The sequence below is a fragment of the Melopsittacus undulatus genome, chromosome 9 (assembly GCF_012275295.1).
Source record: "Melopsittacus undulatus isolate bMelUnd1 chromosome 9, bMelUnd1.mat.Z, whole genome shotgun sequence".
Taxonomy (NCBI): domain Eukaryota; kingdom Metazoa; phylum Chordata; class Aves; order Psittaciformes; family Psittaculidae; genus Melopsittacus; species Melopsittacus undulatus.
Genome location: NC_047535.1, coordinates 92905 through 106117, shown reverse-complemented (window position 1 = coordinate 106117; position 13213 = coordinate 92905). Strand labels below are relative to the sequence as shown.

The 13213-nt window shown below is 41.2% G+C and overlaps 1 protein-coding gene across 2 annotated transcripts; it reads right to left on the bottom strand.

The window, feature by feature from the left end:
- Positions 1–224: 224 nt before the first annotated feature.
- Positions 225–12213, bottom strand: TUBGCP4 (tubulin gamma complex component 4). 2 transcript variants are annotated; one of them, XM_005140610.4, is made up of 18 exons: positions 12113–12213; positions 11905–12033; positions 11233–11355; positions 10671–10724; positions 10168–10224; positions 9525–9604; positions 8659–8860; positions 7745–7910; positions 6405–6529; positions 5684–5734; positions 5366–5471; positions 4971–5078; positions 4592–4730; positions 3952–4129; positions 2861–2995; positions 1575–1691; positions 1025–1164; positions 225–706 (listed from the first exon to the last, which is right to left on the bottom strand). In XM_005140610.4, the coding sequence occupies exons 1-18, from the start codon at positions 12188–12190 to the stop codon at positions 694–696; spliced, it is 2001 nt and encodes a 666-aa protein (XP_005140667.1). In that variant the 5' UTR covers positions 12191–12213; the 3' UTR covers positions 225–693. The 2 variants fall into 2 exon arrangements, with proteins under 2 accessions (XP_005140667.1, XP_030909754.1); XM_031053894.2 differs by lacking the exon at positions 1575–1691.
- Positions 12214–13213: the final 1000 nt, after the last annotated feature.

Genomic DNA, 13213 nt, shown 5'->3' with positions numbered 1-13213 from the left:
AGTTTTAGTTCTAGCTCTTACACCAGCAGAGGGAGGTTTGTGTTTTGAACAGGGCAAAGCTCCTACTTCGGTCTTGATGGGCATAACATTAGCACACAAAAACATGTGACACCACTAGTGGCTCCTTTACCTATACAGATATGCTAGAACAATGCACTGTATGAGAAGAGATTCCTAAAAATCCTTCTTTCCTCCCCTTTTCCCTCAGGCTTTTATTGCAATTGTTTCATTTACCTGCAAGTCTGTATTTTATTAGCAGACATTGTGTACTATAAAGCAGTGGCACTATGAATGAAGCTATGGCTCTATTCAGAAGTCAAGAACAGTAGACCACTTCCTCCATACTCCAGCTTGCAAAAGATCATAGTCCAGCTGAAGAGTCAAGGCATTGTAATTCTTGTTGCTTTTTCACTTTCTGAAGAGGTACAGACTGCCTCCCTAAAAACATTTATACATACATGCAGGGCTGTAGAAAGCATGTTCTTAGTAGCTTCGAAAACATGGAGTGGCTTTCTGCAGTCACAGGGCAGCCTCACAGTAAGTGGCAATTCCTTGCCAATTCCTTCTGAAACAGGGCTTCACCAGCAAGAGCCAGCCACAAATTAACACTCAGTTCAGGGCAAGCTCTCCAAGGGCACAGTGTCCACTGCTTAACATGGCATTGGTCATGGCCTGAAGAAAAGGTCTTAGTGCTTAAACCCCAAAACTGCAAGAGAAGGGTAAATATTAAAAATACATGCTGAAAGGCACTCTCTTTATCAACCCACATTAGCATTTTTCAACCTGTATGAACTAGCAACTAGTTCAACGTCATGCTAAAACAAACTTGATGGGGAGAAAGCATAAAAAACCCAAAAGTTAACTCATGCTGGTTTGTTACTTTTCTGTCATAGTGTTTATCAAAACTTTGCTCTTAATTATTTTGGCTTCTGCAATTAATAAAAATTACTTACGATCATTTAGATCACTTTGTACTTCAAGTACCTCAGGACAATGCCCCAGACAACAATGAAGATATTTGTACCTGCCCAAGGTTCCTCCAGCCTGGGTGTAATATTTGTTATAATCCAAGCGTAGCAGCAGTTGAGCTAAGTCAGAGTTTATCTGATGGTTCCGAACACTAGAGAGAATCTTGAAGAGAAGCGATGACTGACGACTGAATCCCTACAGATGAGAAGAAGTGAGTTCTCACGAAAGAAAACAAGCTTTTCTTTTCTGTTCCTGCTTAAAAAACCCTTTAACATCCTGAAGAGAGGTATCAGTGTAAGAGAATTGATGTTTGTGTTCCAGTATAAGGTAAGCTGTCAGCCACTATAATTATTAGTGGATAGGTATCCAAAAGGAGGAGCAGAATCACCAACTTACAACCACCTCCTTTTCTATTCCAGTAGGTTAATTTCTGTGTATTTTTTTCTGTGTATAATTAAGTGATGATTAATTAAAATCATTGCAAGTACTCATACAGAAGGTTTCAGCTTAAACTCGGTCCTGTTCTACAGCTGTTAAAGCCAATATGACTACTTAGGCAAATGTTTGCATGGGAGAAGAACAGGTCCAGATAACTGCAGATTCACCTTCACCAAAATACTGAGTTGTGCAGCTCCCCGTTCATCCAGTGGGCCCAGATTCTGACTGACCAGAGAACAAAAACTATGACAAAGATCCAGAATTTCATTTAAGCAGTGGAAAACCTGCATGGGATAAAAGTACAACAGAAGCTGTAATGTAAGTTTAAATAGAGGTCAAACCCAGAAAAAGCTGTTCTTAGTATCTGAAAAGTCACAGCATTCATAGTTAAATTATTGCTGATACCATGTTTTCCAATCAGTAAGGAAGATGTTAGAGCAGCTGTAACATTTTTGGAAGGTTTTCTATAGAGAAGGACTTATATATGATGCTGCGTCTTCCTCTCCTACCCCCAACCTTTTGCAGACATTACCAGGATAACAGTGGCATAAGCACTAAGATTATAATAAGATTTAATGTCTATATAAGATACAGACACAGAAGTTGAACACTGGCTTCCCTATCCAGCCAGCAGGCCTTCACTGCAGCTTCAGGACTGAGAAGGAAGAATAAAGCATAGCCAGAGCTGTGGGTCAAGGCTTTGGTTTCACTTTCACAAAACTTTCTTTTTTTTATCACTTGATCCAGCTAACTTACATTCAAGAGTGTAAGAAAGCCCAAATGGCTCACAGATCTAACTACTGAAACACTTCAAAGTTTCAGACTCGTTAATGAGTATTCTGCCACCTTCATGCCACAGCCTGAGAGCAAAATAAATGAACCAGACAAGATCTCTGGTGTTGTTGTGTTTCACTGATAACCTTCTCTGGGAATATGTTTGTGAGGCTACATGTTTAATAGAAGTACTAGCACCACTGTAACATATTTTTACTAAAAGAACAATAAAGAAATACCCTTAAAGTCCACTCAGGAACATCTCAACTATTTTATTCTCTAATGTGTAAGAGCATATTTTTCCTAATCTAATGCATTTCAGAATGAGTCCCTCGGGAATACAGTTCTCAGCTTTATGCTTGGAACTTCTTCAATGAAATTGCTTGTAAGAAAAACAGAGCAACAGAAGTTCAAGTTATTAAGGTTAACTGAATACTGGGAAATCTTGATTTAAAATGCCTAGGAATGCATCCACATTCAGCAACTGTAAATTAAAGTATTGCAATTCAATTATCTGTTCTAGCTTATACCTGCTTTATTTCTAAATGCTTTATTTCTCTGCAGGAGGCTATCAACGATCTGTTCGGAAAAAAGATGGTTTGTTATTCCTGTTCAAAAGGCATGTTTCTTATGGCAGTTGGAAAATTTGCAGAAAAAGGTGGAATCAAGACCTACTTACAGGTTTTAGGAGGATGAAAGACTGAGCCAACAGGTTACTTAAGAAATGATCATGAGCCAATCGTATACTCTCAAAATCTCGTGTGGCATTTATCTGCTGCAACAGCTGTGAGAACTGAGATTCCAGTACATCCACCTGGTATGTAAAAAAATCTCATTAGTATCTTGAGGAATGGGAGTACTTCAGATCAGATAGTAGTTTTGTGTAAGAAACTTGGGTTTCCTTATTGGAAATTTCTTTATTGCTGCTCTTACGCTAGAGGCTGAGGATCACCTTCTCTCTGTGTCCTGAATGGGGTATTATATACAACAGTAGTACATTAAAGGGGGGCCCAAACAATTTTTGATGCCTAAGTATTATCTAAGTAGAAAGAGGTCACATTCTTTAAGATAAAGTATTGAAAAAATATGTAGCTACCATGTAAACAAAGGTACTTGATGGTAGTAATCTCTGAATTTTACACTGAGAGATACCATCTGGAATCTCTGGACAAAGGCTGCAGTGCAATAGCTCAGTGGGATTGCTCTGCATAATATAGCAAGCTGGGCCCCTCAATTCAGCTGTTATGGCTGTTAACAAAATGATACCTAATTCTCACAAAATCATGCTACTATTAATAGCTGTTTACATTTGAAAAGTCTTATTTTTTCTTTTACTTCAAATAGTCAGAATGTGGCTTTTTAATTCTTAAAACCAAACAACCAAAAAACCCCCACAACATTTGTTAGTTAACTCAAACTGGAGTTCACTTAATGGGGCAAGGAAAGAAGCCAGGATGGTATCTTAATTGGTATCGTAATGATGTTACTTCAGAGATGACTGGCTTTTCACAAATGTTTAGTAGCAGCAGTAGAGGACCCAAAACTCCCACACTTCCAGTAGAACTCAGTGATTCACAAATCCGAAGACTATAATTGCAGCACTAAATCTGGGAACTCAGAGAAAGTTCTCGAGTTGTTCCAAGGGAAATCTCGATTTCTTTAAGGTACAAAGAATCTGAAATCTGAAAGACAGGGCTTTAATGCTCACTCCATGCATTTCTGACTGTTCCTGATTAATTGATACAGTTTTCCTTTCTCTATAATCCTGACCTGCAGATAATACTGAAGATTGTCCACAAGGAAAGCCATGTGATCCCTCAGACGCCATTTGATGGCATCAGTTCTGTTAGATTTCAGGTGTTTGCGCTGCATCTGGAGAGCCCAGCAATGCTGTAGCTCAGCCTGGACTCGTCGCACACTCAGCAGGTATTTGAATACAACGTTGTACCTACAGCCAAAAAATACAAAGTTGTTTAAGATTAAAATCTTCCTTGGGTGCAGATACTGGAGCAGGTAACAATGCAAGACTAGAAAAAGAAACAAGGTGGCTGCCAGCCAACAGGCAGGATATATCAGGTCATGGCCCATCTCAGAGTAACAGATTTCTATTGATTACTGACCCCAAAACCACGAAGTTAATTTCACCATGAGGAGGGAAGAGCTGACACTGTTTTGTCAAAGCAGCACTGTTCACAAAATCTGTTAGCATCTTGGAGGTCTCTCTGTCATTACAAGTACTCTTGATATGTATAAGTAGAAAGAATCATCTTAAAGTTTCAAAGAGCAAGATAAAAGTACTGTTGCTCTACCTTTCTCTCCATAGACAGGAAGAAAACCCGCAACACATTATTAAGTGCCTGAGATCAGGAAACCTGTAGCTGAAAATATAAAGACCATACCTAGTACTTACTTCTCTAGAACAGCAGGAGTAAAGAGAATGTGCAGTGGCCATTGAACTTTGTAAGAAAGGCCCAGAGCTGCCCATCCGGATGGAGGGGCTTCACGTGGAGATAACTCCCGGGAAGGCCCTTCGCGAGTCTGAGAAGTATCTGAAAACAAATGAGGTGCTCAATTAAGTCATCTTCTTAGTCAAGACAACCATAGCAAAGAAGAAAAGGAGAAAGAACAAAATTTCTTCTGAAGAGCCAAAGCAAGCTAGGCCATCACGTGTAACTGCAAAAAGAACAAAATTAATATTTCTTTAACTTCAGAGAAAGATAAGTAATAGGACTTGAAAACAAGGTCATCATCTCCCCACTTAAATCACCACTAAAAAAGCAAGCAGATACCTTTATGTTCCTTTCCATGATACTCAATGGTTAAGTGAAGCAGAGGAAGAAGGTTGTCATCATCTAACAGCACTTTATGAGCAGACTGCTGAAATGCAACGTTGACATCTAACAAAGAAAGAGCAGATACCACACAAGATGATGCAGCTAGTGCTAATTTTGCATAGATTATTTATGCTCAACTATAAAAGGCAACACTGACATACTATTTTCACTATTTTCAAGTATGGAGAGAAACCTGACATCTGGAAGTTTCTGAGATGTTTACAGGTGCTCTCTTCTTTCAAAACTAATGACAACATCTAGAGGATAAGATAGAGCTTTTCTGTACTAATGGCTAACCATTTTCCTGCTATACCACAGCAAAGACAGCTCAGTAAACAAGTAACACTCACCATGTTCAGTTACAGCTGTAGGTGGTGTTTTTAACATGTGCTGTGCAGTGTCAATGAATGCCTGAAATAGCTCGCCTCTTCCCAAAAGGTAAAAATCTTTTATAATCTGTGGAGATAATTTTTTGTATATAAGCATATAAAAAAAACCTGAACAGAAATATTAAGCACCCTAGCTGATAGCATCTATTTTCACTATTGCTTGGACAACTCCTGTCATTTCAAAGCACAGCTGGAGAGCTCTGAATTTCATCCAGTACTCAAAAAGAAAGAAAGAAAGGATAAGCTGCTTTAGCAAAAACAAGCTAGCAGTTACATTACCTTTAGCTGTCCTAGTAGATCTGATTCTTCCACCATCAGTTTCCAAAGATGCTAATGAAGAAACAAAAAACAAACAGAACAAAAGAAACCTCACCTCAGATTTATCTAAACCCATTCAGTGAGAGCAGTAGCTGTCTTAAAATACTTGAGATGCATACAAAACAGCAGCTATGTAATGCACAAGAGAACACACTAAGAATCCTGTGCATAAGCAGTCCATACTAGCAGTTAGAATACTCTTGATGTATTCCAGCAAGAAACCCTGCCTAAGAAACATGAAGGCCTGTGACAAAAGAAAATAACCAAATTCTGATGAAATCAGTTTCACCCCAGCTTTGTTCCCACTTCTCTTGCCTCCGTACCTTCTCAGGCTCCTATCCCAAATGAAAAAAAGACTAAAAATTGCCAAAGCAAAGAATTTGACCAGTGAGATAGCATCTATCATGCTGAAAGCATGATGAAAAGTTCTGAAGTCATTTCACTTCTTTACCCCATAAAAGCACACAGTGTTTGTTAATGTCCTTTAGTCATTAGAAGTTGGGGAAACACGAAGCTCTAAGCCTGATAAGAATATGAGATCTACCTGCAGCTTTCACACGCTTGTTCAGTCACTCTTTCTAAAGACCCCCCCCCCCCCCCCCCCCGATCATTCACAAATCTGAACTGCTTCTCAGCTTGTGTAGTACTTATCTTCCTACTACTGTAGCAGTGGGAACCTCACCTCAGCAACAGTGCTCCGTATCCAGTCAACCACTGATTCAAAGTCCACCAAACTGAAGAGCGGTTGCTGCTTGAGTCGATGTAGCTCTGCTGCAAAAGTGTCTTCCTGGTTTTTTAGGATGGAGCCTGTGCAGCAATGAGAAAAGTGTTTTGAACAATGAAAAGGAATACCATTTGGAGAAGTGCAGACCCCTTCTACCACTGTGGTCAGAAAGACTGTTCAGGCAGCATCATCTCAGGTCTGGTGGGAAATGTGAAGTTGAGGAGGCTTCAAAGTACAAGTATCAAGCTACAAGGTTACTACTGCAAGTACAGTTACAGTATAGACATTTGCCATGGTAGTGCTGTGGCATTGGTAAAAACCCAAATATTATCTATGTAAATGATTTCCACTTTTTTTCTGGAACTGAGCTAGTTCTTTGAACCACAACTTTTTTGCCACATTAAGCACTTATTTTGGTTCTGAACCTACCCCCACACCTCTGAAATCTATCTACTGCTTGAACTTAGGGATTTATTAATTTTTTTAAACCAGCTAATTTAGAAGATTCTTTTCAACTCACTTCTTTGCAAGAAAACCTTTCGTAAGGTTTTCTATGGAGGACTTATATGTGATGCTGCATCTTTCTCTCCCACCCCCAACCTTTTGCAGACATTACTAGGAAATCAGTGATCGGCATAGGCACTAAGATTATAATAAGGCTTTTATGTCTATACAAGATACAGATACAGGCAAAGAAAGGGCTTAACAGTCTAACTTAATTGGTCCATTGTTCTCTGCAATGTCACTCAACTCCCCACAGCAGTACTCCCCAAATGGTATAGGAATATATTTGAAGACCATCTCCAATGTAAACTTCACAGGCATCAGCTGGAACTGCCTCTCTCTTTCTGTCTTAAAGAAGAATCTTACTCATTTGTTTTCCACAGCAACCTCTGGAACCACCTTGCAATGAATCTCATACGTTTGTGGATACATTTTAATCCTATGACACCATTTTGCAACTTACACACTCAGAGCAAGATGTGCCCTTTTGTCTGTCTGCACCCATCAGGGATGAGGATGCAAGCTGAAAAGAAAACATGACTTTATTTATCCAAAGCAAATCACACTGTGACTCACTGCTGTGAACTTATTTACTCATCCTGTTCTTATACTGCTCCCTTGGAATCAGTCAGAATACTGGGACTGCTGCCTGTCCAGGCACAACGATCTGTATGTTCCAAAGAGTATCAGCCAATAGTCAGTGACTGTTGAGAAATTTGCTAATACAGCATTTTGGAATGTACTTGCCAGTCACTCATAACTGAGCAAAGGACACAAAAATAGATGTTCCTTACCTTTTCTGGTCAGGTTAACATTTTGGTTCTCAAACATCTGTACAGATTCTCCCACAAAAAGGATTTTCTCAGCAACCCGCACAGGAATGTATGAGGGCAGCATTTCTACTCGCAGAGAAAACTGTTTTAGAGATGGAGCTAACATGTTCTCCTCCTCAATCAAGCGCTGTCAGAGACCCCAGGGAAAAAAAACAAACAACCAAAACCAAATAAACAAAAACCCAAGCAAACAAAACAACAACAAAACAACACCACAAACCAAGAAACAAAAAGGTTACTCAATCAAGCTGCTTTGCACAAGGACATTTTAATGATATGCCATTTATGTGAGGAGCTACTGCATTTCCCCACTAGTTGCAGGTTGCTCCCTAAATTCACACTGTGGACATATTCTTAGCAGCCTCTCAACTCTCACAAAGCACATTTTTTCTCAGTAGCGTCATGACCGTGTTAGGCAACATACGCACAACAAACGCTTGTGCAAGAAAGGTACCTGACCCAGCTGCCAGTAGGGTGCAAAACAAGTCAACACCCAAACTCTCCACAACCTTTCCCTTGCAATTGCTCACACTACCACCTCTGCCTGTTTTGAGCAGATCAGAGTATTTGCTGTAAGGAATCAGAAAAGTCAGTCAAGAGCAGGGTGAATACAGCAGTTCCAGTTAATAGATAGCAGTATCACAGATTCCACCCATAGGGCTTCCTGTCCAAGATTATGCAATGGTGCCAAATGGTATGTCTCTGTCCTATATGCCTAAATGTGACTTGTTACAATATTCTGTTGATTTCTCACCCTACCAGCTCTCAATATATGTCCAGTCCACCATAGCTCACACTGAAGCAGAAGGCAATGTATTTTTCTTCTTTTGTGCCCTAGGAACCAAAGGATGCCAAGATACAACTTGCGGTCTTACCAAGTCCTGCAGTTCTCGTAGCTGTTTTCCTGTAAGGCCCCCAATTCCTAGGTCATCATCATCTTCTTCAGGTTGGCTAGGGACATTCCCAGAAGAGGGGCCCTGTTTGATAAAAAACTCTTCATGCTGATCTAGTAGCAATCCATGCAGCATCCAGGCAGAGAGCTGCTTATACATGACTCCATGACACACAGCCAGAATCCTGAAGTCAAAAGCAGCACAAGTGAGATTTTTCCACACAGAAATAAATCATTGTACATCATTGTGGAAAGTCCAGTCAGGCATTATGGCAAGTGCTAAATGGCTAATATGGATTTTTTTTTTTTGGAGGAATGTGGACCAATCACTTGCAAAACTAAACTAACATATGCTCTGAATATGTGGCTTTTCCACAGAGGTCTGCTAGTACAACAGATGACTAAGCTTGCAGTGGCTTTCCAGTCCTGCAGTTTCTATTCAATTACCATTTCAGCATGAAAACAGATTACCTTTTAAGTAGTCCAGCTTTCTCCCCAAAGACATACAAACCTAGCAAAACTCAGTTTTTTGAAGGATCAAAACACAGTAACAAGTCTACCATATGCAAAACAGTTCATGTAGACCTCCAAAGAAGAAAAAAACATAGGGTCCTAACCTTCCTCAGCTCTATGTCCAAAGTACGGAGAAAGCCTTAATTCCTGTCAGGAGTCTGCTTTAGATAAAAAATAGGGACTATGACAGTTTTCACTGCATGTTACTCCTACTTTTATATCGGGCAAGCCTGTTTGCATGTATCTTACTGTATCTTAAATTATCTTACTATTTTTACAAGATAAAACACTGTTACTACAGAAGAATGAAGTAAGAGCTTTATTGTATCTACATACTTTTCAAGAGCACTGCGAACAGGAGGCAGCCCCCCACAGCTGTGTTTGTGGACTGTCTCCAATATCTGACATCCATGAATCTGCAGAAAGAAAACATGGTTAGACTAGGTCTGTTATTTCAATTTGTACTGACCTTTTCAGACATTTAAACACTATGCTTTCTGCTAACAGCAAAATGCCATAACAAGCTGCACAAGCCTTACAGAAAGAAAAAGGTCACACACTCCATGTAGTGAAGAATGAGGCTTTCTATGTGTCGTTCTACGCCCAAGCTTTTCTCAAGAATTTCCTTTTAACAAAAACTGATTATCTGTGGATTGGAAACATCACCTCTGCCTTTTTTTTTCCCCAAATGACAATGGGAGAAAACACTCGGAGAAGAAATTGTATCCAGCAGCATCTTGTGCTATGAACTGTACTGTGATTCAAGTCATCAAAGACCATGCTGATAATAAAGTCAAATCCAGGACAAATGGATTTGCGAAATAGTTATTCAGTACTTTTACAACAGTACTGGGAATGTGGCATCCATTACTGAAACCACATTCTTTCCTAGTATTAAAGGTCTGTAGTGGGGGCAGAAAGAACTTTATCCACTAAAGAAGAAACTCATCAAGAGAAACTAGCTACAGTTTTACTGTACCTTCTGAGTCTTGATCTGTTCCACCATGACCATCACAGAGGGGAAGAGTAACTGAAACTGCAGAACACAGAACAAAATACTGAATTAGGTTGCTATGCAAGGGAGAGAGAAAAACTACACTTGAGTAAGTGTGGACAGCAGCTAATTACAATGATTTAATGAAACTATTATCTGTCTTTCTCCACAAATTAGAAACATGGCATGAGAATCTTTAGGAAGTAAATTCTCCCTTCACTGGACTGAGATTCATGAAGTTACTACATTTCAGCTGAGGTTCAGGGTAAACACAGGCTGTGAGAAATACGTGAGGGTCAAGGTGGAAGACCTAAGCTTTGTATCGAAGTGCAGGTGATCCTCTGAGCACTATTAAGGGACTACAAATGTAGATATGTTAAAAATAAATAGCACAGCATGACAGACTAACCTTTATTCTACCCACTTATTAGACTCCAGGAGTGATAAGAGTAACTGGAGAGCACTATCTGTTTGTTAATATGACGTACCTGGTCCAAGGAGTAATTAACATGTGAGACAGAAAGATGAGGGTCTGCAAGAAACTGCAAGAACAACAAAGCTATCAATGAAAATCAAATCAGGTATGGATAAGTAAAAAAAGCATGTTTGCCTCTATTCCAAATCTTCCATTCCCACAGCTCCCTGCTCTTCCCTCCCTCCCCCCCCCCCAAATTCTGGGCTATGTCCTATTTTAGTGTATAACAACCACCGCGTGGTAACTGTACCCAAGATACTACAGCTACTAATCTAGTGGAAATTAATCTAAACCTTTACAACAGACAACAGAAGTCACAGTAGTCTGAGGCAGCACTGGGCTCTGAGGCGGATGGGGCACTTACTGAATTGAAGCTAGAGGGAGCTTAACATTCATTACAGTGAAGAATCATTTATAATAGCATCACACAGGAATAATTTGGAAGACATTCCTGATTAGGAAAGGAAAAGACTGTCTCTTTAGCTGCTACTAATTAGCATGTTAATTGCAGAAATGACAACTTCCCACAACCTGTCAGCAGCAGGGCAGCATTTTGTTCCAAATCTCTCCTTTACCTCTTGTTCTAGGTCAAGTAGTGCCTGTCGATAAGGCTGCAGCACTGAATCAAGACCTGTGCAGAAGGCTCGCAAATAAATGCCATGTAACCCACTCTGGTTTTGCTGAGATGGATGATGGTCCTGAAACCAAACAATAACATCTACATCAGCTCCCCAATGCAGGTTTAAAGAGTAATGGTGTTGCTGTACAACAGCAGCAGCCAGTGGTCTAAATACACTGGAATGCACCCTAGCCCACCAGAAAGTGCCCAGAAAAACAAAACAGAAGTTTGCCAGAAAGACAGCTTGAGCAGAATTATTTTGGGTTCTTCTACGGGCAGATGCAAGTGCTGGGAACCACTGGTAACTTCTTTGTACCCAAGCATGCTTCTTGGATCTCAAACCTCCGCACAAACCATGAAGAGGCCTCACTACAACACAGGGATGAGCATTCTGTGCAGTTCACAAACACCTGTGACTACAGTTTATGCACTGGTCACTGCAGATTTCTGCACTGACCAGAAACCGCTAAGAGTTTGCGTCCCTAAGGACGAAATCTTGCATCTGGGACGCTCTCCGCCGCTCTGCGGCCCCCCCTTAGTCACACCGCGGGACACCCGAGTGCCGGGGGCAGCCCGGCCGGACCGGCGGCTGCCCGGGCAACACAGCTGAGCGCTGCGGCCGTCCCACCTGCTGTTGTACGTGCCCCGTGTACTGCTCCACGAACTCGGCGAAGCGGATGTAGTCGGTGCCGAGGCGGCAGAGTCGGTTCAGGACGCTGGTCTCGCTGGGGTGCAGGAATGGCAGCTCCTGGGACACCTGAGCAGGGAAACATCGATGAGGGCAGGGGAACGGAGAGGTGGGGTCAGGGTCCGGCTGTCGGCTGCTGTGCCCATACCTGCAGGCCACTGCGCTTGCTCCAGGTGAAGGCCGCACCCGGGTACCCGCTCAGCGCCAGTAGCAGCTCGTGGATCATCCTGCCGCGCCGCGCAGACCGCTGGGAAATGCGCAAGGGCCGTCGGGAAAGGCAGAGCCAGGGAAGCAGATCCTGACCTTCCGGGGGCAGCCGCACTGCGGGGCGCGCTCCGCTCCGGGGGCTGCGGCTTCACCTTCGCTGCTCCTGGGGTGTGTTGGTGTTTGCTCGCTGTGGGAGGACGGTTTGGTAACGTGTGTGGTCATGACGGTAAGTGCTGGGCTGGAAGGTCCCTTCCAAAAGCAGCGAGTCCGTAGCTGTCTTGGGGGCGATTTTAGCACTGGTATTCCTGAGAGGGTTTCTTTATCAGTTTCATATTATTTGTCAGTGTTGTAGGGGGAAGGTCCCTTCCAACTGAAACTATTCTATGATTTATCCGTGCCAGTCTTGCCTTTTGCCATTTATGTTGCTTTCCTTCATTTTTTTCTCAGTATTCTTTTAGTCAAAACTGTCTGCTTTCAAAATTGTTATCTAATAAGCCAGCTTAAAAAAAAAAGTTGTCTAATAAACCGGCTTTTAGCAATCTCGTGTTAGTTTTCCTAATTTTGGCAGTGTTTTTCTTCATGTGCATATTTACTCTTCTTCAATTGGAAGAAATTAGTGTTAAGTGTCGTAAAGTGTCAACTCTTCATTTTAAATGTGTATTTGGCAGCTGCACTTGAGGTTTAGCACTGTTGGCTTCAGTCTTGTAGCACTGAATTTCATGGCAGTCCTTGCCTTGTTTGTAAAAGGCTTTGGTTCAATCCCATGCTGCTGGCCAAAAGTTTTGTGCTAACAGATGGGCTTTGATTAATGCTGAATTTAAATAGCCTTTCAGATGAAGCTAAGCATGCTACAGGTATCTTATAGGTAGTTAAATATTTAGTAATGGCTCAATAATTAAAAAAACGTTTACTCTGTAAACACTATGCATAATTTAATGGTGTCTGTACAGTACTGTTAATGTAATGCTTTTATTAGCATAAATACATACTACATACTAAACTGTTAGAGAAATCTTGAATCTAAACACATTTGTCTTCTACA